The 27,329-nt window shown below is 37.2% G+C and overlaps 1 protein-coding gene across 1 annotated transcript in view; it reads right to left on the bottom strand.

Annotated features, from left to right (window-relative positions):
• CNTN5 (contactin 5) overlaps positions 1 to 27,329 on the bottom strand; it is a 195,976-nt gene that overhangs the window by 62,065 nt on the left and 106,582 nt on the right. Inside the window, exons 9-10 of the mRNA XM_026073782.1 lie at positions 9,772 to 9,899; positions 8,632 to 8,807 (exon numbers count right to left, since the gene is read on the bottom strand). Coding sequence (XP_025929567.1) covers positions 8,632 to 8,807; positions 9,772 to 9,899 — 304 coding nt within the window. The remainder of the gene's footprint in view (positions 1 to 8,631; positions 8,808 to 9,771; positions 9,900 to 27,329) is intronic.

Consider the following 27,329-nt stretch of genomic DNA (forward strand, 5'->3'; position numbering starts at 1 on the left):
GCATTCTGGTTGAGAACTCCATCTGGCCAACGTGCAGTGAAAACTGTCTCTCTGCTTAGGAATAATGTGTCTAAAAAAGGTAGTGAGACTATTTCAACTGATCATGATTCACCAAAGCTTAAATCAACAGGAAAATACTGGGCAAACACTGACTACCATCGCAGGAAAGCTGCTTTCACGATGAAAGCCTAGCGAGCGTTTGGATCAGTTCTTTACGAAGACTACATGAGCTTGTTGAGGCTTGCTGGCTGTCACCAAACATGCTTGACAGTAGATGCGAAGGTGTTTTCCTGAAGAAGTAGTTTCTACACAAAAAAGAATGTTTGGTACAAAAAGCTTGAAAACTCTCTAAACGTTTTGCAGGGTACCGTTCCTAACTATATGTTTTATACTATACTATACTGGGACAGAGATACAGAGATTTGATTCTAGGCAGGAAAGACCCAGGCTGTTAATGCTATTTGGTTCAACTTAAATGATAATTTAAAATATCAGGATGCTTTTTGTAGCTATTCCTACACACAGGTTAGCTGAATTCCTGACTCATACTTTATTGGATTTAGCAAAATAGCCTTTAGTAATGAAATTCAGTCAGATTAAATTGAAAAATGATTTCACAGTTGAATCTTGCTTGCATGATATATTTGATTAGCAATGGAGTTTATTTCTGGTGAATTTATCTGAAGCAAAATCGCAATTTTACACAATAACCTCATGGCAATGTTACCTTTGTGCAGTTAACGGTAAGTAAAAAATAATAAAACAATAAAGTTCTTTTAAATTGTACTGACAATTTATATGTGGATAATGATGGATCGTTGGCTTGCAGCCAAATTCTGTTCATCATACATTTAGTACAATTTAAGTGCCATTCCATGCAAATTCTCAAGTTTGAACACATTAAGCACTTGCCTGTTTGCTGCTCATGATGTTTGCAAATCGCAAAGATTTATTCTGTTAAAAAGCAGCAATTTTTTCCATTGATATAATGATCATGGAAAATTGTATTTAGTGTTCTCTCTTTTAATCATAAAAGCAAATTTGAAACAAAGAAGATGAACTTATTGTCATTGTTTTCATTGTGGTAGTAGTAGTGTAGTAGTATCCAGGCAGATGCAGGTTGGCTGAGATAAAGTGGGTACTACATAAACTGCACTATACCCATCTGTAAAGAAGTTGTAAAAAAGATGTTTTTAAAGGTTTTCAGATTTGTAGATCCCTAAGAATTTTCCAGTGAAGGTGTGGACCCTTCCAGCAGTAGCAATTTTCACCCTGCATAGTGAAAGCAGAAATAATGAAAACAGTTGTTTTGGTTGAGCACTGGTAGTTGGAAGCTAATAAGGTGGACCTTTAAGTGCTGCTTGAATTGCTGCAAATGAGTTTTGTTTGGTGTGTTGAGAGAAAGCAGAAGATGAGATAAAGTCAGATGAGTACCAGATGTAAGGCAGTATCTCATATCCTGGGGACTTTTTGTGAAGTCTACAGGAAGGAAACATAACGTATTGATTGAAAAGAGAAAAGAGAGAAGATATGGGATATGAAATGACAAGCTTCAGGACAGAGAAACCCACTATACTCATGTTGCCAAATTCATGTTCCGTATTCGTATTGTTATTGCCAGGAGAGGAAAGGAAGAAAAGGGAGAATGATATGGGGCATCTGTGTTCTGTGAAGATGCAGAAAGAGGGGGGAAAAGGAACACAGAGCTAAGCACATGATTTTTGGGTGGAAGGGCCATGACAATGATAGATGAAGATGACAGAAATGAAATTAAAACCTAGTTGTGACAAAAGTGCCAAATGAGAACACATCACACCAAGAAGCACAGAGAGCAGACTTGATACAGGTTTCAGTAGTGTGTTGCATTAAGGATACTGAGACRTGTACAGAGACTTGTTAGCAGGGTCCACAGCTGATGGCGTACATCAACTCCAGCAATGAAAACTACTTAGGAGGAAAATAAAGAAAAAAATAAATAAAAAACAATGAAGTGAGAGACAGGAAAGGAAAAGGGAAAACTCTCCCCAGTGCTCAGCCAGAAGAGCATTGTCCTCTAAAGGTTCTCTCTGATCTAGTAGGTGGTGATGATAAATATGATGAAGATGAGGATGATGATGTTCTGCCTTTCTTTTTTCCCTAGTTCTATATACTTTTTATTGGGACCTGCTCAAACTCCCTGTTGGTTAATGCTGATTGGAATATACTAATCAAGTGCAGGTCTTGCACAGTGATTGATTTTCATGCTTCTGTGCACATATATTGTTGGATAATATTTATTAAGTAATTAAATGGATATTATCTACTTTGCGGTGCTTTTTTTTTTTTTTTTTAATCTAATATAACCTAAAATCTACAAAACAAGAGACAAAGAGGATTGATTCTCAGGCCAGTGGTAACTGCTTCCCAGGACAACCTCCCATGACAACACTATCGGCATTTGCAGGTGCAAGGCCAGGGGAACAAAAATATGGGACCATCAGTAAGAGAGCTGCAATGGAAAAAATACTGCCAAAGAGACTCTGGAAAATGCTGCCACAATAGCTTAGGTAAAAGTTTGCAGAGCTGTGAGTGAAAAGGAGACTATGCAATTGCAAGTGGAAGGCCTTATTACTAAGGTTGAGTCATTAAAGCACCCAAGGCAACAAGTGGGAGGAACATCAGGAAGGAGAGAGCAAGCAGAATGAGCAGTGCTGATGCAATCTGTCAAGTGGAAATGTGTAAAAGGAATTTCAGAGAAAATAAGGAGTATAGAAAATAGGAAGAAATTATAATATGCTTAAAAGGAGTGAGGAGGTTGCAAGTGAATGCTAGCTGGGTTTGGCTAGTATTTGACTATCCAATGGACAATCATGCAGAAAGTAAGCTACATATTGATAAGCTGTTCAAACGCTCAACTGTGCTGTTATAACCCAGATTAACACTGTACCAAGCAGTTAAATGGCCCGTCAGCTGCAAGTAAGCAGAGAAAAGCATGGACTGTCATAAAATATTTTTGTTTACCCCAACTTTTTTCTTTTTGCAATGTTTCCTCTAAACTAGGGAGGGTACAAAATACCTTAATAGAATAAGCAAGTGTAATAATTATCTTACAGTATTTCATGATTTTTTCATGACAATCATTTTTTGTAGTTATAGTTGACTGTCATTACTGTTTTATACATTAACAGATATTTTTGAGTTATTAACATCTGTTACACATGGACATGGAAGGCTGGGCTATAGATTGCCAGCCTTCACTGTAGTTGGTGTTCAGGGATGTTAAGGACTCTCACATTCCCCAAAATGATCAGTTAAATCAAAATAAAATTAAATAGAGAAGAGGTTACTTATCATCATATCTCTCCAGAAATGCCTTTCATATATTCATAGACAAAACCCCCCAAAATTGGCACAGCATAGGCAAAAAATTTGGGCACAGCAGTTTAAATAGTTCTTTGAACTGAGGAAACATTCATGGTGTCCTTTCCTAACACAGCATGCAGGTATATCTATAAATTTAATCAGTGCAGTGGGACTGTTTACATACTGGCAGTCAAACATGGTAAAGTTTTTCGCAAGGCCATGGTCTTCACTGTGTTTAGATTTTGGTTTATAGTTACCAGTCATAAAACAGATACTTCAAACTTTATTGACAATTAACTCTTATTCCATTTTGTACCTTCCCTAGTTTACAAGAAACATATAATAGGAAATTTCCTATTTCCAATAGGAAATATTTCAAAAGACAAGGTATGTTTTTTATGTAGAAAATGCTTTACATCACTAAAGTATTTAATTGCTGTGCAATGACAATTGGAAATGAGAACAGGGCTGAAATACCTGGAGATCTGCATTGACCTTAATGGCTATGCTCCTCTTTTTGCACCACCAGAAAAGTGTTTTAATGCACAAAGAAACAAATTATAGAAATGAGGTTGATAACAGCAGTATTATCATGAACAGAAATTCTCTGTGCATAAAGCACGCCTCTTCTACAAGACTTTTGACAAGTACTGCTGTCAAAATATCCTTGGGGTGGGGGTGGGCATTTGAAATAAAACCCTATTTAATTAACCTTGTTTAGTTTTATGTTAAATAAAGAGGAGAGACGTTATTGTTAACAGCCTGCTGTTTCAATTGCTTCCATGTAACGTAGAACTTAGTGCTGCCCATCTATAAAATGCTAACAACATTTGAATCTTAACTTCTAAAATATGATTAAAAAGGAGAGACTTGAGACTTGAAAATGCAGGGAAAGGTGCAAAGTTATGTTTTCTCCATTTTCTAGGTTATTAGATTAAAGTCACCAGTGATTGACAGTAGTTAATGGGCTGTCCAATTTGTATCTACTAGCCTTTTTTAAAAGAACCAGTAGATTTTAATTCAGTTCCTTGTGAACAAATTACCACTGTAAAATATAACATGACAATCTGTGCTTATTACTTCCCCTGTTGGCAGTTTCAGTTAAGACCAAGGACCAAAAAAGATATTGAGACTAAATTACTTTCCTGAATCTGAAAGGTACTCGTGCAGGTCAAGGGTGAGGGACACTACGAGGCAGTGCTGCTGCTTACCAATGTGTGCATAATCACAAAAAAATCATTTTATTTGCCTGCCCTAAAAGCACCATCAGCTTTCAAACACAGAATTGGAGTGGGGATATGTTGATTAAAAGATACATGCAAAATCAGTAGTCCTTACCTAGAAAAGGGACCAGTGCCCAGAATACCTCTACGACAATATAACCATTAACATCAATAGAGAACTTCTTTAAAGAGAAAATTCTGAATAAAATTTTGAGTAGGACTTTTGGATTAGACACAAAGGAGTAGGAAAGAAAATCAAAGTTATCTTAATCCAAGCAAGCAGAAGGTTTATACTTTCTGTGCTCAAGTGCTTACCCGTGTTGCTAGAAAGAAATTTTGGCAAGCCAGACTTCCATGCAACATTGCCTCTTTGAATTGTGCGGATTACCCCACACAGACCCTAAAATGCTATCAAGTCTTTTGATAGACAAAGTAAGATTTTTCTAGTGCCAGAGGATGCTGGCTGTATTATATCCCTTTGCACGATTATTCTGCTACTGAGTGTGTTATGGAGTTCTGCATACAAAAGATTTGGGATGTTTTCTTTTCTCAGAGTGCAGCTGTCACTTCGGTGGCGTTTGGTCTCCTTTCCTTAGTGTTCCCTTCATGCACAGCTCTGTTCAGCTCAGCATCCCTGCAACACTTATCCTCTTGCCAGGCAAGTACCTGAAGTACCTAAACTGCCATAGGCACTAAATGCTTGATAGTTCAGCAAACAATAGCAAAAGCGCCTTCAATTTGAGTAAACATTAGATCTCAGTGTGAGAAATGATAACACTGTTATTTTTTAGGTACAAGCTAAAGATGTAATTTACAAACGAGCAAAGCAAAATGTATTGTTGAGAGAAGCTTTTCCTTTTCATTTTAATTGTAAGTACCGGGGAATGAGCAATTTTCACAAGTGGAAATTTGTCTACAGCTCAGATAAATCTTACTTAGGTGACAGCTTTTATAACATTGCTTTAAGGATCAGAATGTCTGTTATATTTAACACCTGGATCTGTCACAGTGAAAGTATGAGCAATGCAACCACTGGTGAGGGGTTGATAAAGGTTTTGTTATTAACAAAACCCATTCAAATAAGGTTCAATTTGTCAGGCTTAAAAAAAAAAAACAAAAAAAAACCTGAAAAAACTTTTAATCTGATGAAGTACCAGTGTGTGCAGCACAAAATGGATGCATAATTACATAGCTTCATCCACACAGAAGATATTTTTCTTTAATGTACTGAATTAAAAAGCATGTTGTTCATCATCAACTCATACAATTTAAAATACTTCTCTCAGAAATGAAAAATAATGGATATAGATGAAATCTGATCAGATTTTTGGTTTTCTCAGAGTTCCTTATTTGCATTCCAAAACCTGTGTCTTTATCACATTCTGTGTCCCTCCTTTGAGGATTGATAAGTTAAAGGAGATTACTAGATAGGTTAAACAGAAGAAGTTTATTTTGTCTTCCTTTCACCTAAGACCAGGTCATGCTTTAGGTTTTAATGAAGCAAAGAAATATATTTTCACCCTTTTGATTAATTTCACATGCTTTTTTGGTTAACGAAATAATGAGATATGACTGGCAGGGTTCCACAAATGAACAGTTATGGGAGTTATTATGGGCTTTTTCCCTTAACTGTGTGTCAAAAGACAGAAAACGTACTGTATTTCCTTCAAAATGGCTACTTTGGGTTTTTCCTCCCTCAACTGATTGTACARCTTCATTTCAGACCGAAGTAAGAATAAAGATATGCCTTCTGGTGGATGGAGACCTGCTTACATTTTAACTACTACTTACAGAAGGGAAAGGGATGTGTCAGATTATGTTTCCAATAGCATTCAGAAAATTTCAATGAGGATTAGCCTAATGGCGTAAGGTTTTTTGGTATTTCTGTTCTGGAAAGTAGTCTTTTGTGTCCCCTCCCCTCTGCCCCCATCATGCCAGTAGCGTGTCAGTAGATATTTTTGGTTCATCTAAGCTTACCTTTCTATTCTCTCCTCAGTGAAAAACAGAAAAGAAATGTCTTTACATTTAAATAAGTTAGGAATGCAAGCAAATGAAGCTGACAATCACTTGTGTGAGCAGTCTTATAAAGGCAGGGTCTGAAACTTCATTTCGGTATTTCTTGTTGTACAGAATTTCATTACTTAAACAAACATTGTTGTCACAAACTCTTGTTAAAATAGCTGATTAAATCTACTTGATTATGGCAATATTTTAGTCATATCAGACCAATGAAAGGAACAAACAAAATCTTTGTGATACAAATAAATCTTTGTGAGTCCTTGAATATATGTTTGTTTGTGGTATTGGACACAGGAGAGGAGAAATCCTATGCTCAATTTCACTGGAGTTAATTCAGTTAGTTTTACACAAATGTTTTTCTGAAAATAGGACCAATATGTTGTCCTCCAGATATGCACTTTCTATGAATCTGAAGGTTTCCTCTGGTAGAAATGAAATCATGGCTGAATTCTTATTAAAAAGTCTAGAAAATCCTATTTTCATATAACAAATAAAATTATATTAAATTAGCTTTACTTTTTTAAGGTTTCAATGGCTTTGGCAATTTCCTAGCCTGAGTTTTTTTCTCAGAGATTAAAAATTCCATTCAGCATAGAAGATGCTGAAAACCACTGCAGGAACCTTGTAATTTCARACTTCAGATTTTTAAAAGAATTTTAACTTTAAATGTAATATGCAATGATTTCAAACCTCAGACAGCTCCATTGAGACAATAATTTATGGCCAGTGAACTCAACAACTGAGCAGTTTCTGTTGTTTATAAGTTTCAGAAATGAATTCTTGTAGCTGACTTTTCACTTTCAGTGCACCTTCTGGAAAGTTAGAGCAGAATTAAGTCACCTTCGAGTGACAGAACAAGCAGGACAAGAGTGGTGGATGTATCTTTTCTAGAAAATGAAATATTTGCAATACTCACAACATCTGGAAAAATTTCACATTCCTCACAGATATTTTTCAGAAAAACCTTCAAGTTTTTTTAAAAAAGTGTCTCTGTTTCCCTTCCTATATATTTAGTGTTGGATTTAGAATACTGACCTTCCTTAGATAAAGATAAGAATGCTAAGAACCTTCTCATTAAAATATACCTTGATAATGTTTTTCAATTAAAAAGCTTATTGAAGTCACCCCCCCCAAAAAAAACAACAAAATGAGTACAGCATGACTTCTATAAAACCAAGCAGAAGAATAAATTGATTGCAGCTGACAAGATTTTTAATGCAAAATTAACTTTGCTACATTGTACTCAAATTAGAAATACTAACTTTTAAAATTTCTTGACCTTTGTGAGCTTCATTTTTTTTCTGTTAACATAGCATGGTTGTTTGAGTTACATTTCATTAATGGGAAGATTGAGTTAAATGACTGTAGATTCTATTTCCAAACTCATTCACGTAAAGAGATTTCTTTCTACTCAGAAAAGTTCAAATCTCTTTATATGGGACAAATTTGAATTAGTTCACTGTACTGTTTGACTGCATCAAATTGTTTTTGAACCAAGGGTTAATATTTGAAATCGGTAAGCATGTTTTGGCCATGCGATTTTTGTTAACTTTAATAATAGCTACACAGCTACAACCTTCCTCATGCAGGGGTTTGGAAAAATAAAGTGCACTTCTTGCTATTCAAATATTGATATATACGCTGGGCAAGTAAAAGCATTTATGGGTAAGGACATTCTAACAGTCATGCTATCTGTGAAAAAGATGGTTATAGCAACATCCTTCCAGAAGATATATTAACATTAGTAGAAGAATGTAAAGAGGATTTGTCTCAAACTACTTTCTGTTCCCTCACAATGATCGCCAGGTGCCTCACTAATGTTAATAGGATGTAGAACTTTATCCTTATTGTCTTCTTGATTAAAACCGCTTGAATTAATCCCTGTAACCTGCCATTCATACCTCCTTTAGCTAACATTTCATTTTAATGTTAGTGAAATTAGTCATCTTGCAATTAGGCCAGAACTTTGTAAATGGGACAGCTGTGTAAAAGCATGCACATTCTTATAACTTTGCAGCACACAGGCGACAAATGGGTGGTCACTTACTGCCTTGATGCTTTCAAAGTGTCCACCTTGTTTTTCAAAGTCAATTGACTGCCCATTGAGTGTCCAATAGAAAGTGACATCCAGAGTGTTGTCGTGAATGGCTTTGCAGCTGAGGACAATGCTTTCTCCAACCGTTAGCTCCGTCTTCTTGGGAGTCAGCTCTATTCTTGTAGGTTCTTGAAAATACAGAATTAGCAACATTTAAATGGAGGTCTTGTCATGCTGTAACATCTATATAACATGTGATTGAGCTCTGCTTAGTTTACTCAGACCTAATATTTATAGTTTGTTTCAAATATATAGTGTCAAATGCTGAACTAGGCTCATAATATACACTGAGAAATGACAGTTGTGAATAGGGGGTACGGTCCATTTCGTGCAAGCAATAAGGCAGGATTTTAAACAATATTCTGTAAGAATTCTGGAAAGTATTAATTAATTATTTTTATTAGTCTCAGAAAAAGCTATTAATTTTTTTAAGTCTCTAGCCCTGGAATCTTGTGATTATATGAAAATATCATCACTGTCCCTTAAAACAAACAAGCAAAAAAACAACAAAAAAGGAAATTTACAGGCCTACTTGATATAGTAAAATGCTGAAGAAATGACGCCAAAAGAACACCTAAAACCAAAAGCAATGATCATATAAGTTTTCTCTTTGAAAGTGACAAAAATGTGACTTAGAAATTAATTGTAACTCAGTGATTTAAATATAAGTACTGTTCCAAGGGACTAAGTTTTTTATTTCCTCTTAGAATTTCTAGCAATACAATTATTTCTTTATTTCTAAACTTCGTTCCCATGTACAAAGGAGTATGGGTAAGAGAGTTCCCAAAGCTAAAATGTCCTAAAAGGAATATTAATCTTAATTTTTCTCTGTCTCTCCCTTTTTCTTTTAAATACAGAATTATCTGATTTAATGTATATACAATTTTTTCTGATGGACATTTAGAAGAGCTGGAGTATGTTATCTGATGCAGGAAAACAATATTTGACCAAACAGAGGTTAGCCAGCTAGCTTATTAGAACTGCTTTTTTATTCTGTCTGTACAATGCTGTTGTATTCTGCTGAGGTTTCTAAACAGTAATGAAATATTAGTAACCAATAATCACCATTATTATCAAAATATTTTTGCATACCTTTTACAGATACTGATGCAATGATTTCTGCAGACCCAAATACATTTTCACCTTGGCATAAATATCGTCCTTCATCAGATTTGGAAGCATTCAGGATTCGCAGGCTCCCATATGGAAGAATAGTTATCCTGAAAATGATAGATATATAAATATATCTGCAGTAATAGCAGCCAAATTCCATGGTGCTATCTTTTAAAGCTAATAAATAGGATTAAGGACTACTGCCTCTGTAAATAGGGATGATGAGGACAAAAATTGAATTCTCTTCTGTTTCAAAAGGGCTGTAATAAACCCATTTTATTTCTTCTCTTTCCTTAATTCAAAAAGTCTCAGGGAGGGATCAGTGGATTAGTATCCTTTGACACTTACCAGTGGTGAATTTTAATGAACCTTTTGTAAAAAGTAAAAAAGGTGATTCTTCATAATTTGTCTTTAAAGTTTCACTACTTTATTATTGTGAAATCACATTTCAATATCAAGCACAAGTTATTCCACTTAGAACAAAAAATGACCTTAAAAATCAAATGTGAGTGGAAAGAGAAGTAAAATATAAAGGAGGATTGGAAAAAAGCCTAAAATTAATTGTATCTGGTTTAAATATGATTTATGGCATTATCATACACAGTGTAGCACAGGGATTTAAATAATTTCTGCTTTTTTTGTAGCTCATTTTGTATTTTTTTCCTTGAGTCCTGTATGATTCCTGTTCCACTACATCTCTAGATGAGTAACCCCATTGAAGCATACTCATGAAAAATGCTGTCCAGCCATTTACATTTAGGAGTCCGAAACTTTGGCTTTGTTTACACTGTTTCAGTCACAAAGTCCATGAAGCTTCATAGAGGTGAAACTTAGCTCATTTCTGCTATGCTAAAATAGTAAAGTTCCAAAATGTATTATACAGTAAAGCTGCAGCCTAAGAAGGTATGTAAATAATCATTACTTCTCTCCTGAACAGAAAGGAACTGCAAGCCTACTTGGGATACAGCAACTCATAAGTAGCATGTAGGCCAAGCCCTGCTTGCAGATGCTGCTCCTCCAGTACCAGGCTGGGTGTTGGTTTGGGCTCCCTTGAAGGTCATGGGAGATGTGGGTTTGAAGCCCTCAGCAAGATATTACTTGGCAAGTGCTTTAGGGTGTCATATAGAAGTGAAGGAGGAGATGAAGAAGGTGCTTCCTTCTTATGTGTTTTGAAAGTCAGGTAAGACCTCTGTTTCTTAGAGAAAGTATCTAACTCTAAGTAGGTGGGTGATTGCCCCAGGGATGGCTGGATTTTAAGACATATCTTTCTAGTCAGGCCTTTCTATTGATTAATACAGTGAGTAGCACTCCTACTGCTGGGAATCCCATAGTGAAGCTATCCTCCAAAATCAGGTGAGGACCAATACTGTGGTTTCCTCTCGGGAGAGAAGTGTTCAACCAGGGAGTAAGGAGCTTTCATCATCCTGATTAACAGGTTTGAGCTGGCCTCCTCAGCAGCTAAAAAAGGGGAGGAATTTCCTTTCGAGGTCTAACATGTTAAAATACAAAGCTAAGTTACCCTTGATATAAACTAGGAGTGATTTACTAAATGCTTCAGATACAATAACATGTACAAATCAAAGTCCTAATGCAAGACTGTATAACATTTTTTTTTTTCTGGGGAAAAAAAATACCCCACACTCTCTGACCCTGTTTGTGAAAAATGACGTTTTATTCTCTGGTTTATAAAAATTGTGGTGGAGAAAACAGGATTTCATTCTAGTGAAAAAGGTACTTCTATTCATTTCGGATGTAAAACCCGTCACTGCTTTCAGCAGTGAGACAGAAGAAAATAACGGCTTCGAAAGTGATTGGGGCAGAGGAAGGACATGTCAACTCTCTAGTTCCCTGCTGCAGTCTGATGATGTATCTTCCATTTTGCTCTAAACAAATACTTATTGGTATTTGAGTCATGTTATTTGTCTAAAGGTAATTTTATAGAAGACATAATTATATCAGACAAATGCTTTTGCATCAGAGTATTTTTTTTTAACAAAAGAGCAGGTCTGAAATTTTGTTATGATATGTTACACCTTTGAAGAAACAATCTGGTTTAGGAACTGACAATGATGTAACCTTCCTTCCTCTGCTCTTGGTGTAAGTGGGCTTTTGTATTTTCCCTCTCAAGTTTCTCTGCGATCAATGCTTTTAGGACACCGTATTATTAGTATGACAATAGTCTTTGCAGAACAGTGACAGTTTTCCTCAATATGCTGTCAGCATTAGATAAATGAAAGGCCACTCCTACAGTATTTACAAATTATAAAAGCTTATACACAGTGCAAATCCTGATATAAAACACCTTTTCAGTTTGAGCTTGGAGGAAAAGGAAGTTAGATGCATATGGAAGATTATTTAATGAATCTTATGCACATTATCAGACACATTTCTGTTTAGCTAAATGCTCTTGCTATACATGAGAAAAAAAGAGTAATAACTCAATCGAAGGAACTGCAACCACATTTGCTGGTGAGTCATTTGACTCAGAAATTAATACTTACCTTAAAATGCCTAGCATTCATTTCTTCTTTTTTTTGTGTGCTTGGGAAGAATGCCAGAGACTAGTTATGTTGGAAACTGAACAGCTTTCTTTATTCACACAACATGTGCTGCACACAGCAGGAATACAGACTTTTCCTCCCTCCTCGCCAATATCTCTCAGTCTTAGAGAGACCACTTGCCTAGTATGTCTACATATTTTAATAAGGAAATTACACAGCAAAAAGTTTTTCAGCTTCTAGAGTTAAGGATAATTGAACAATTCAGGAAAAAAAAACCCTAAATTATTAATTTATTAAAAATGAGGGATTGATGATGATGATGATGATGATGATGATAGAGAAGGGATGGATGAGGAGTAAAGGTGATAGTTTGGAAACTGTTGTTTTAAGTACAAGAAAAATTTATTGTAATCACATCAAGGAGATGGATGTTGTCCATCCTAGGACTCTGAAAGAACTGGCACATTAATTTAGTATCTCTGCAGAAAAGTATTTTCATATATCTAATAACACTGAGAAAAAGAAATGAGGGTTAAGGTCTTGGAATCAGTMAGCAATTTGGTTTAACATCAGTGGCAAGCAAGGTTTTTAGCAACATTTTAGTGAAAAGAATAATCCAGATATGGCAACAAATGGGCATGAGATAAAATGCAGCATGATTTCAGAAAAGTACACTGAGCAAGAGCAGGATACAAAAAGTAGGATGCTAGAAATCGTTGATGAATCAAACACTTCGTTGACATGGGAAGATCAGAATATCAAACAGAAGGACTCTGAGCACCAGACTCATAGAAAAGTAAAGAATGTGGCTCTGAGCTGACAGTACTACTTAGCAATGGCAGATGTAACCCTAGAATGTGTAAGATGAGATGCCTGCAGCTGATTATGGAAGTATTAATAGATAGGGTGCTGAGGAAACATACTGTGAATACAGAAAAATTTTGAACACCAATATTCAGAAAGATTAATTCTAAATCAGATCCAGCACTCAGGAGGATTATCAGGATGACCAGGGAAGAAAGAAAACTTATCTTTCTAAAGGCTGTTTGTAAAATGAAAGTTAAGGTATTTATACGAGCTGAGTTTCTATCTTACACATTAATCCCTGGATCTTGTCAATACAGTCAGTGGAGCCTCTATTGACAGTAATGAAAATTTAGATGACAACTTGCATTGTAGATATCTAAATGCAAATGTCTCAACCTAGGTCATGATACCCTAGGGTCTCTCAGATCTCACTGTTTTTGTGTGTTGGTAGCTGACTCAAGCCCATAGTGTAGTGACAGAGACAGTCTAAAGGATTAGGGGATATAAAGYGTGCTAATGATGGTAGTGGTAAGCACCAAGTATGATGCTGGTTTTTGAACTTGAACACTGCTCTCGGAAATCAATTAACCACAGGCTTCACTGCATACTGAATGCCCATGAAGCTAACAAGGTTTAATGAAAAGAGCCAAATTCAAACTGAATGTGAATTTCAAAGGGTATCTGATATCTGTGCATATTATACACTTCCACTAAGATTTTATCTGAAAGAGTGCAGCTATTGGCTGTCCTAGTTGTAAGGCCTGTGGTTTTCTTGTTTAGAAAATCAGCAAGTTTGGAAATATATATCAATAGTGTTTCTATAATGTCAACTTTGTTAATGACAGCATAGCCCACAAAATTTGGTTGAGAATTGTTACAAAGCCATAAAAGCATGAATGCTGGATGTTATAGATAACAGCGTGAATTTTCTTTTTTAAGACTTCAGGATTGGTCTTAGTTTGGTATAGGAAAACTGCAAAAATGCTCAGTAATGATAGCTTTCATACAATACTTCCAATTGTTTACTTTCACTGTAAAAATGTTTGCACTCTGTTGAGTCAAAGCTATTGTTCAACAGAAACATTTAAGATTTGAAATATTTTAGTTCATTTTTTTAAACAAAAATGCATCAGATTACACAACTTAGTCATTTTATCAATTTTATTTATTTTTAATCAATAAAGCATGTATGAGGGAGGGTAAGATCTCTGATAAGGATTGTATATGTTACGTATTTGATCTAGAAGGATGAAAGCTCATATTGTTTGCATATGGGATATTGGAAAAGTGAGTGGAAAAGTATTCTCTCAGACCAAGTATCTGTTGAGTGCATATAAACTGGAATTGTAAGAAATGCAGGATCTTTGTGTATAGATGGCATTTGGAGGTCCTTTATTTGGCATCCAGAGATACCTTTTAATAATCAGTACTGACTGACAGAGGGGTAAGTAAAACTGCTGTAGGTGGAAGATGAATAGGGTAGAAGGGAGGGGTGAATGGCAAAGTTTTGGTTCCTTCAGGCGTGGTGTGGTGTCGAGAAAAGGACTGAGCACAACGTGGTATTTCAGTTACTCATATGAGAAGTGCTAGTGTGACAGGATTTTTAAGAAGTTTCCTTTATTGCACAGTATTTTGGTTGAAAAGTAGCTAGTTTTTTTATCCATACTCTTTCATACACATAAAACTTGTGAGACTGATTGTAATCTTTTGTCTCGTTCTGAAGGTAGAGAGACAGGAAGTGAGACACATAGTTATCATTGTCCTAATATATAAACCATAAGCCTCTTCTGCCTGCCATAGTGTTGATGATTTTTTTCCCTTCCAGTAATTCTTAAGAATAAATGAAATCTATTACCAGTCTGGATGCTCTTACTGCTCCACTGTTTTGCAGACAAAAAAGTCTTCCATTGACATTTGGTATCATCARCTAAGGAAGTTCTCAGACATTATTGAGATCCAAGAGAGGTCACACTGCCTTAGATGGTGGCAAAATCTCAGCTTTCTTTATCACCAATGGCAGTTTTACCTTGACCTTCTGGGGTCAAGATTTCACATTTGTGCTTCCTATCACATGTAAAATCAGTGAGCAGAGACTTCCATCAAGATTAAGATAATAAGAAGGTGCAAGTCTAATTTTGATTCTGTTTTATCATTCATAATGGATTCTCATGAGCAGATGTACTGATAATGTGGCTAGAATTTATTTAAAACTCTATGACAGACCCTGAAGTCTGTACACTGGAGATGATGAGCAGTTGAAGACAGTGAAAACTACAATTATTACACAACCTTCAGGAATTTACCCAGGATTTATAGTGATGGATAGAGCTTTGTCTGGATCATAAAAGAGATGAAAGCTAGACAACTTACATTTGGAATTTTACATTCTTTAAAAAATAGCTATAGAGTTAAAAAAATTAGAGGCAAATTGTGTGAGCATTTTCTTTTTCGGGAGGAAGAACTGGTAATGAGTGGTAGTAGTTTCATTAGGCTGCACACATTTTTGCCTTTCTATATTCTTAATTCATCTTTTTGCGTGTTTAGATTTATCTTTCACACTGAAGTTATTTTTTTATAGGGCTTTAGAAGAATAGTCAAAGCAATCAGGGTAGTGCTAATGAAGAATTTAGTGAAGAGTTAGTGAAAAGTTTTGCAAACTTCAGCTCATAGTAACTGGCTATAAGAGAAGTGATTAAGTTATTGAAATGGTCAGAAATTTTGTGTCCCGCATTTCTCATTGAAGTCTTAAAACAGGAGTATGATATCGGTTTGTGTGCATGTTGGAAATAAAAACTTTTTCGATGCAAATGCAGAGAAGCGGCAGTGACTCATTTAGCCTGTGGTCTTTCACAGTGTTCTGATCTGCACAACCTGTCATTTCACATTAGCCTAGATATGGGATCTGTCAGTATTCTTTAATGTAGATTACAGGGAATCAGGACAAGTGCTTGTAAATAGTTGAAACCTTTATTTCTCCTTGAATGACTGCGAGCTCTCCCCTTCCCCCTTCTTGTTTTCTCTTGCTCTTTTATAACAGATATACAAGCCTCTAAATCTCACAGGAAATGGATTTGACTTATTGCTATAGTAAAACCACTGAAGTAACCAGAATGCCATCTACTTTTATATAATTTTTTTTATATTATCACACTAGATGGAGTCTTTTTTATCTAAATATTGTTGACCTAATTAGGAATAAGACTAGGTATGACTCAGTCCCTCAGCACAACACAAAATTAGTTGGATTTTCTTCACTACAGATTTTCAAACATTTATAACTGTTGCAATTCCTGTGTGTGATATCCTAGGTCATTATAATATGCTAAGGCTCATCAGTAATGTACTGTAAACTACTTCCAGCTCTACTTAATCTAATCTATGCAAATTGACTTGGGGTGAGTTTTTCAAAGGAGCCACAGCGTGGCCTCTCATTTTGCCCTTGCCATTCGCTGCACAGTAACATTTATGCATGAAACTAGACCTTGCCAGTGCAGATGGTATCCACATATATAAATATAATTTTAAGCGGCTGACACTAAAAGTCAACTTTTGATAACAAATGTAGCTTCTGTTGTAAGTACAGGCAGTAAGTATGATTTCTCCAGCACTGCTGAGCAATAATGCTTGGAAACTACTGATATGTTAGAATTAACATGGTCTCTTTGAGTGCCTTTTTCTTTGTACTTCGTAGGTTGGCCATTACTGGTTTTAACAGTTCTTCTTATTAATGTCTCAACTCAGACCCATATTTATTTAGCTTTAAAGACTCTATTAATAACATTAAAGTTGATGATATAAAGGTACTTAAAATTTAGACATCTGCTATGGTATTATACTTAATCAGAGCCTAACAGTAAGTGGAAGAGAGGTTCAAATCAGTAGTCTATTACCTATGTAAAAATAAATAAAATGATATTTTAAATCATTCTAGTTTTCACTGGTACGCTCAAGTGAGATATCAGTTGATACATTTTAGAAATCTAACATCACAGCACTAATTGGTGCCTTGCCATTCTACTCGAATATTTTGCCCTAGAATATGTTCGGTCTTGTATAAGGAGGAAGAACTGGAAGAATCTCAGGGAAGGTGCTCCAGAGAGTAGGGAAGGCAGTTTAGGGTTTTTCTACTATGCAACCGAGTCCAAACTTCATTTTAAAAGTTTTCAAAATTAAGTTGGTTTTAGGATGATATATCTTTAAACATGCTAAAATGATGAAAATATCCTTTTCTATTCTGTACAATCCTTATTATCCATTATCCATTTACAATTAAAATCTATTTTAATAATTTAATAAAATAAATTTATTTCTTCTGTTTCAATGTCAGAAGTATTTTGCTGCTTAGAAAAGGTTCTTGCTTTTCAAGAAAAAGTCTTTATCATCATAATAAATTTCTCCTGGTTCCTAGGTGACAGCAGTGAATTATTAACTTATTCTATTTTTCCCAGAAGCTCTAAAAATAATAAAGAGCTTGTAGGACTTCGTAATTTCCCTTGGAAGAAGAAATATAGATGGAAAACCTTTAGTTACTTTGGGATATTTCCATATGTTAGTCATTAGCTAGAAGGACAACACTAGTACTAGAAAGCAGACTTGGTATGTAAGAGGGAAAATACAAATAGACGTGGTATTCAAGGGGGCAGATTTAGCCAGTGTAAAATGACATAGTTTCAGTCAAGTACATGGATCTACTTTAATTTATACTGGGTGAAGACACAGCTCAAAATAGCCAAACCATGCTATGTTTGAAGTCTAACATTAACTTCAGCAATATAATATGAGCAGCAGAATTATTTTCATATTATCCTGCAGCACAAGATGATTTAATTTCTTTGAAATGAGATTCTTGCAAATTTAAGACTGTTAATTGGATGTTTACATGGGAAGTTTTCATGTGCTTAGGGCAGCAATCATCTAGCTAAAGCATTATTATTGTAAGCTTTATAATAATGTCCAGTCAGATGGAACTTGTTTTCCAACATTGATTCATGTTCCATAGCAACAGTACTAGAATATTAACTGCAGGTGGTATTTCTAAGTAACACAGCAATGAAATTTTCTCTATCCCATCTCCTTGGAAAATTATTTTGTTAGAGAAGCTGTTTCTGCTTTTTATGACTAGAAGAAAAGAGATGGGAAGATGAGAAGGACTGACCATTCTTGCATTAGACCTTATGCTCTCAGAAAAAAGAAAGAAACCAGTCTAGCTGGTAATAAGTTAATACACATTGCTTAAGGCCATCCTGATGGAGTTAATTATCTACTTTTTAGTGCCCTCTCCCTTGTGTACACCATACTGTGTAATACAAATACGCCAAATAACTTTTTTTCTCTGTGCAGATTCATCTAGGCTTACACACACACAAACATATACACATGTGCGTACACACACACACACACACACACACATGTATCATATAGATGTATACATCTATAAAACAACCCTGGGACAAGAGCCATTACATACATGTGCTAGGTATTATGACATTCAGTTATTTAGCTGTGGCAGAATGCCATAACCCTATGAAAGATACCACGGTACCAGCAGCTATGGCTGCTGACTGCTTGCAAGGACTGCTGACAGTTGGGTATCAAATCAGCAAGAGAACTGACAATCCACCCAAATTAGACAGGATGAAGTGCTGAATAGGAGTAGGGCTTAAATTCACGCCTTATATGTCCTATTGATATAATGCAACCAAACACCCCCCAAATATGCGTCTGTTCTTGTCTGTCATTTTTTCTGGAAATTGACACTAGAACCAGATGAGTCTGCTTACAGTATGCAAGGGCTGAGATCATTTTAGCGATCTACTGATATATGCTGTTAATGTGTCATTCTGTTAATTCCCCATTTATTACATTTGCATTGGAGATTGGTTTACAAAACTCTGGTTTCAATTATCTCATACGTTCAACCAGCTCAGCATAGTTCAAAGATGGGACAGACAAACATAGTAATGGCTGCTGCATCCTCAGATTGAACTTTGACTCTGTTGACAACTGGAGAATATGTTATATTTCTTTCGGATGGTACAAAAAGATCCTGAATCAATGAAGACTGATCTCTTTCATCATTCCCCTGCCTTTGGAAGAGTGTGCAAAGCCTGCTCTTAGAGTGTTTTTGCCCAGAAAGAAGCTCTCGGGGGGGAGACTGTATTAGCCTGATGAACATTTGCTTGGAACAATAGCTAAAATTTCTTCAATAGTTGTATAGAAATTTATAAGATACAAGACTTCAAAGAACTGCTGGGTTTCTAGCCATTTCTGGTGCGAAACAGCTCCTATTTTCTCCCCTTGTGATAGTTACAGGGTCTCAGTTGGAGCAGAGTCTTGTTTAGCACATTGTTTTTGAGAAAGATATAGACCTGTTGGATGTAATTTTTAGGAGAGTGACATAGGAGAGGCCTGGAATACATGACCTACAGGGAAAGACCAGCCATTCAGGAGAATAAGGAGGGGATAGAGTAACAGTTTTTTGAGCATAAAAATGGCTTCTGAAAAGGGGAAAGGAGTAATCTGATCATCTTAGATTCAGATTATTTTAGCTTTTGAAGTGAATTGCCTGAGAGGTTTGAGGAGTTATCAGCACTGAGAATCTTGGTAGACCAAGAAGTAACAAAAGTGACATAGTTTAGTATAGTGATAGAAATGATAAAATAGTATAATTAGTCCATTCTTGTAGAAAGAGGATCTAGCCAGACAGCTGGATATTCAAATTGGAGATCACCATACTGTGAGCAAACAGGGGCAAAACCCCACAAGCTGTAGTCCTTACTTGTTTGCTCAATTCTGCAGTCTACCCTGGGAAACCCAAGGACTTCTTCCTTCTGTTATCCTGATTGGGACTTAGATCTATTGGGAAAGACCTAGATAATTTGACATTAGCTCCAGAATGAAGGCAAAGGTTAGAGGCAACAAGCTGTCTCATGACTTCATTCTCATTTCATGCTGTTTCACATCTTGATATAAGAGCAGTAAAGTAGAGAAATCTACTTGATAAAACAGACCGCACAAAAAAGTGAGAAGTGAGTGTAAGCACCTGACAAGTGATCTTCCTTCACGATTCCTTTGCTTTGTTTTAGCTCATTAATACAGCAAAGTTAGCAGATTTCTACACTGTTCACATTCAACGCACTTCCTGAGCACACTATCCACAAGTGGTGTGCTTAAAAGTCAGTAACTCTTCTGAACATGCTGTATTTTACTAAGATATTGGTGCAAGCTGAGGATTCAGAAACCTCTCTCAAGAACAGCAATGCCGACTAAAGAATATACTGCTTCTGCAGCATATACAAAGTTGTCACAGGAATATCTGAGCTGGAAGATAGCTTTCCTTGAAAACTATCTTGTTTCATAGCATTGTCAATTCTAATTCCATTTCTCTATTGAGAGTCAACCCATGGGTTTTTGATCATACTGACAGGGTCTTGCTCTGTTTAAAATTTTATAAAGGTTATAAAAACATGTCTAACTAAACGCTAAAGCCAGTAGCTTTCTTATGTTTTTTAAAAGGGCCAGTTTAACCTGTGTATGCAGACATCTTGAAGGAAAGAAAGACAATCAGTTCAGTGGAGACGCAGTTTAATGACATTGGCTGAATACAAAAATACTTCTGGGCTGTAGGAATTGTAAATGGGATTTTGCCCATAATGGACCAGGATCTTATTAAACTCCTGACAACAGTTGTCAGGTCAGTTGAGTTCCTTTAACATTCTGGAAGAGAATCTGGTTCTGTGGCTGGAAAACTGAATAAAATGAACTACTTTTTTCTAGTGTCACAAGGTGACATATGGTCTTTTAACTGGGAAAAGGCAGTGAAAAAGACACGTGTTCTTTCCAGAGAACTGTATTACCACTAATACTAAAGGTGAAAAGGGTAAAAAGTTCTTACTGGCAAACAATCTATTGATTAAGATAGTTTGAACCTTAAAAGCTTCAGTTCAGTTTGGAGTACCTTGTACTTTAGCCATGACTCAAAAGATTTTAATTGTAAAATATAATAACAATTCAGTAGGAAGTGCTTCTCTTTAAAAGTGACAAATCTATAGCTGTTTCATTGTGCATGAAAGAGAACAGATGGAATTGCCCTGGTGACATAAGTTATGAGCAATAGAGCATAAGAAACAATAATAATAATACAATGAAAAAAGTTAAGTGACTGAATCCATGCTACTCTGCTAGGTTTCCCCCAAAGATTGTTCTTGTAAAGCTATTCCAGACTGGAGTGTCTCCCTGAGCACAGTGAGATGGTCACAAAGCTCCTTGGCACATATGCGCTTTGTGAAACATGGGGTGCCCTTAGATTTATCCCATTTCTTGTCTTTGCTTTAATCACGAACCCTCCGTGCATAACCTCTGCATCCTGCCTTTCAATGTCCATACTGCTTTTGCTGTGTGGGAGTGATGTTATTGTCACAAGCTCCAGAGAGAAGGACGGGGAAGCCAACAAGAGCCAGTGAGAAGCAATGCGGGAGAAGACGCAACTGCTAATGTCATAATGGCGGATGCCTAGGTCATTTCAAGCAGCTCTTGCTGCTGTCAGCTACAAGTTCCCTGATATGGAGGGTAGTGCCTGCTGAGCTCACATTTATTTGTCTTGGTGAGTCTGGCTGCACAACCCACTGATGGGACCACTTATTCCCTTTGACACAGATGATTGGTTGTGGGTTGCTAATTTCCATATGTAAACTGTCATTGCCATGGTGCCATGCCAGCAGCTGGCAGTGAGCTTTGGGAAGGCAGCGTCCCAGGCTCCTGTTCTGGTCCAGGGGTGGATTTGTGCGTGGAACCAGCCATGCCAGGCCTGCAGACTGGAGGCACAGCAGATGGGCATCATGGCAAAGTCTGTGCTGCTGTAATTGCAATGGAAAACTTGAATGGTAAAAACTGGTGGGTGTTTCCTGTCTGAGATACTCAAGGCAGTGCTGTGGCATTCATGAGGCACAGAAATCTGTAGACTTGCTGCCTAGCCTCATACTAACAGTCTCACTAGATGTGTATCTTCTTTCACTGATACTGATGCAAGAGTGTGTTCCTATCTTCTTCTTATCTCAGTGACATAATTTTCTGTGGTTTCCTAAACTCTATTTTACTTCCTTCCATCTTTTTTCTCCTTAATCTTTCTTCCCTAAAGATCTTTTCCTGCACAAAGCAGCATGCTATGACCTTCAGCTATTGTTCCACCTCTCTAATTCCCTAACCTTATCCAGGGAGTGCATTGTTAATAACAACAGCATGTCTAATGACATAGAATATAGAAAATAGGACAAAAAAGATGTTGTGTCACTGCTGATAACTCACTTCCAGTCAGACAGTTGTGTCATAGCATTATGCAGATTAACTCATCAGGCACGGTTTAAAAGCTAGAAAGACTTCTTGTCCCATTTTTCCAAAGGAGATTTCACTCTTCTGTTAATTATAATCCTAATTGCCAAATTAAATTTATGAATGGCCTTCTTGCATCTCTTTTCCCAGCAACAACACAGTCTACTTAGCTCTCCTCCCCCTACTGCTACCCCATGCTCATCTCCAACTGTACCAACTAGAAACAAGCGTATCTACTTTTGTCTTCATTTTGGTAAGCTAAACAACACAGTTACTTGGAGTATCATGTCTAGCTGAGGCTTCACCAATGTCTTGCACAATAATAATAATTTAACTTTTCAATAGCTGAATGCTCTAACATATCTATCTCTGCCTCCTATAGTCTTGAATCACATTTATCTTTCTAAAGCTACTTCATATCAGTGGCTGCTAATTATCCCATGATACCCTGACCAATACATATTTTCTAATTGAGGAGATCACAAGACAGAGAACATAAAGTCATATTATCAGTCTCTAAATGCATGGCGTTGTACTTTCCCTTTATTCGAGGCCTTGGGCTCATCACCTTTTCCTGTATGAAGCCTCAATTATTTTCTGTGTTGACTTTGCCTTATAAATTTGTATCAGTATTAAGGTTTTTCTTCTGTGCTTTCAGTGAAATGTTAGTGGCAATACAGAGGCTGAGGAACGCAGTGAACAACTTTGCTTCCAAAGACTGCCTGTCCTTTTTTTGTTTAAGAGTAATTGGATAAAATACATACAAGCATTTCATCAGAGGCTACTCTCAGTTATTTTTTTGTTTGTGTTCTTCTGCAACTTGTCTCCTACAATTTTGGTTATACGGTGCCTCAGCTTTCAAATGTGGGATAAAGGATAACTCTGTCCAAACCTTGCCTTTAGCCTGGTGTTTTGTGCCCGCTTCTGAAAAGCTGAAACCATGAATTCTAACTTTTGGAGCAGCTTAAGACTGATTCAAGGATGAATGCTCTAAACATGAAGGATATTTTTTCTTGTCTAAGCCTCAGAATTGAACTTGATGTTTTGAATCTCCAGTGACTGATGTGATGCTGCAAGTTGGCTGGCCATTCACTTATGTCTTATGTTTCTTATTATAACTGTATTAGAAGTTTATATAAAGGTAGGAAGCTCCCTTCTCAGGATGGGGTGATGGCAGGGTGAGTACCAAATCATCAAAGAAGTGTCAGTTTCCTGTATAGCCACACACCTCACTTTTGCACACTGAGTTATTTTCTACAGCTTTTCAAAGGTACGTTGCTCTGTTTTTAATGATTGTACCGATATGCTCTGTATCATTCCACCAGGCCAGATGACTACTTCTCAGGGACCTGGCAAAGCTAAGCTAGGTATCTAAAGTTAGTGGTGTGAAAGTGTCCTTAAAGTGTATAATGATGGATGGCCTCTGTTTTGCCTGTCATTTTGCAGTTTGCTATGTCACTGCCTCTTTTTCCCTCTTTTCTGAGATCTGTGAAAGGTCACATAGTCAGGGATCAGAGGTGATGAAAATAAAGAGATTTCTCCTAGGGACCCAGATTGGACTACGTACAGAGTTTCTTGAAATGTGATGAAAGAGTGCTGATCTAAGGACAAACCTGAAGGGAAGGGTGAGCCTTACAAGAATGCAGTGGATGAAGATAATCTTTTTATGTGTCTTTTCTCAGCTTCTAGCTCCAAGTTTGCTTCCTTTTAGAAGTGTTCCTTATTCCTGTTTCACTTCAAATAAAATGTAGATCCTGTGGTTCAAAGATTTGTGGTGCTTTAGGGGTGCTCACTTGCATGAAAAGTCTCAGATGAAGCCTCAGAAGTCTGGCTGACTCATGCTCCTGTCACACATATGTGCATTCCTGCTGAACTGAGATTACACCAGCAACCTCATTCATAATTTTTTTCCTAATTTTTGAGTGTTTGAACTTGTAACCTTTGCAATGCTCTTCTTGCAGCTGTTTGGATATGATTACAGCATCATTTATGAACTGCACAAAAGTTGAAGAATGTAAGGTGAAAATTGCCTTTCTTATAATTCAGGATTTCATAGCTTCTTCCAGGGACTTTCAGCGAAAACAAAGACTCATTTTATAAGATGATCCTACTTATTGCTTTTACAGAAGTAGAAATCTAAACTGCCTGTTAGCAGCAGGACTGTGGAGGGGGAAGAACATACTAACATGCATTTTTTGTTGCAAAGATCAGGCAAAAATGATTTCTGAGAACAGGGTGGCCTGTAGTTTAGAACTGAACCCTAAAAAAAAGCAGGGGTTGACATCAGTTTAACATGTGATAATATGTTAAATCATATTAATAACAGGTTTAACACATGATACCCAGAAATCCCTGTATTTTCAAGATGCTGCTTGGCAATATCATGCATGGATCAGGACTCCAACCTCAGGACTTATGTTTATTGTGGAAGTAGGTTGATTTAAAACTTCAGATGTTGAACCCAATGGGATTCACACTCAAATACAAACAATTAGTTCGAATTTGAAGGTATTTTTAACTCAAGTTAGCTAAAGTTCAATTCAGCACCTTTTTATAACTCAGTAAGCCTTTGAGGTGAGGACTGTTCCAGTCCTCTACAACTAATCTTCCAATGTCATTCCTCAATCTCACATGTAAATGGAAACAGTCTTCTGAAAGTTCAGTGGAAAAGAAGTCATCCTAATTTGATGACAATGTGAAGAACCGTAGATTTTGTCCCAGGTTCTTAGTGGAATACACAATGAATGCAGAATCAATGCCCAGCAACTGGAATATAGCTGCTTTTGCAATCCAAACAGAAAAGGCACATTCTCAGTTATGTCTTTAGCCTGTAGCAGAACAAATGGACAGACTGCCTCTTCAGTTGTTCAGCAAGGACTCAGGCAGTAGATATATAAGCTTGTTAATCAGTTGGTGCTGCTGTCAAATATAAAATAAATATGGATTTGCAGTAATTATCCATGCAAAGGGGACTTTAGCAATCACTATACCTGTGTGCAGAGCTTGGGACATCTGAGTCATTTTTGAAGCCATGGTCCATCAACTGCTCTTTCACAGACTACTGTTTCTACCTAATTGGGATTTGCATCTAAAAGCTTTTCTTGGTCAAGCTGGAATTAGTTACATTTATAATTTGTCTGTCCACTTTTGGTATTTATTTAATCATGAAAGTCTAAATTGCTAAGCATGTTTTACCTCAAGGCTTGATGACCATTAAACAAGGGAATTCATTATGAGAGAGCTTATTGCTGTCCCTGGAAAGATACGCAAATAATAGTGATGGTATGAAGAAACTTCCTCATTAGTTTCTGAGCAATTTCTTGCAAGAGCCAGGCACTTTCATCAGTTTTGCATAGGGAGGATAGCAGACACTAGTAAAGACAGTCTGGGATGGAGAAGGTGACAGAGGTTTTTTTGCAGTCGCTACTTTCTCAGGAGGAACTCTAGCTCTTTTTTGAACTACTTCAGAATCTGTGCACTATGATTGAAAAGCTGCAAACTGGTTGTAAACTAAGAAGAGTATCAATAGCTAAGTAGTGTTGAAATAATCTAAGAATAAAAGTGCTACTGACTAGAGCCCTTAGGCAATGCTATCATGAAAAAATAGAAACTGAAGGGTGAGATGAAAGATTCATGTTCCCTTTAAAGAAACATTACATCTGCAAGCTAATATCACATCTTTTACAAGTATTTTCATCTCAGAATGCAAATATTGATATTATTGATATTATATGCCATTATAAACTCAAAACCCAAACAAAACTTACCAGAACTCAAGGGTGTTTCAATCAAGATATAGGTTTAGTCTTTAACAAGGAGGGGGACATGTTTCTGATATGATATGAAATCTGAAAATTTGAAGCATGTTTGAGATCTTGTTCAGGCTCAGCTATGCTTCACAGAATCGCTGAGGTTGGAAGGGACCTCTGGAGATCATCTAGTCCAACCCCCCTGCTCAAGCAGGGTCACCTAGAGCACGTTGCACAGGATTGCATCCAGGCGCGTTTTGAATAACTCCAGAGAAGGAGACTCCACAACCTCTCTGGGCAACCTGTTCCAGTGCTCTGTCACCCTCACAGTGAAAAAGTTTTTCCTCATGTTCAGATGGAACTGTCTGTGTTTCAGTTTGTGCCCGTTGCCTCGCGTCCTGTCGCTGGGCACCACTGAAAAGAGTCTGGCTCCATCCTCTCGACACCCTCCCTTCAGATACTTGTACACGTTAATAAGATCTCCTCTCAGCCTTCTCTTCTCTAGGCTAAACAGGCCCAGCTCTCTCAGCCTTTCCTCATAAGAGAGATGTTCCAGTCCCCTAATCATCTTGGTAGCCCTTCGCTGGACTTGCTCCAGTAGTGCCACATCCCTCTTGTACTGGGGAGCCCAGAACTGGACGCAGTACTCCAGATGTGACCTCACCAGGGCTGAGGAGAGGGGGAGGATCACCTCCCTCGACCTGCTGGCAACACTCTTCCTCATGCACCCCAGGATACCATTGGCCTTCTTGGCCACAAGGGCACATTGCTGCCTCATGCTTAACTTGGTGTCCACCAGCACTCCCAGGTCCTTCTCCGCAGAGCTGCTTTCCAGCAGGTCAACCCCCACCCTGTACTGGTGCATGGGGTTATTCCTCCCTAGGTGCAGGACCCTGCACTTGCCTTTGTTGAACTTCATGAGGTTCCTCTCCGCCCACCTCTCCACCCTGTCCAAGTCTCTCTGAATGGCAGCACAGCCYTCTGGCGTATCAGCCACTCCTCCCAGTTTTGTATCGTCAGCAAACTTGCTGAGGGTGCACTCTGYCYYWTCATCCAGRTSAYTRATGRAGAAGTTGARCWAGACTGGACCCAGTACTGACCCCTGGGGGACACCGCTAGCTACAGGCCTCCAACTAGACTCTGTGCCACTGAT

This window comes from Apteryx rowi, unplaced genomic scaffold (genome assembly GCF_003343035.1).
Source record: "Apteryx rowi isolate R43461 unplaced genomic scaffold, aptRow1 scaffold_378, whole genome shotgun sequence".
Lineage (NCBI taxonomy): Eukaryota > Metazoa > Chordata > Aves > Apterygiformes > Apterygidae > Apteryx > Apteryx rowi.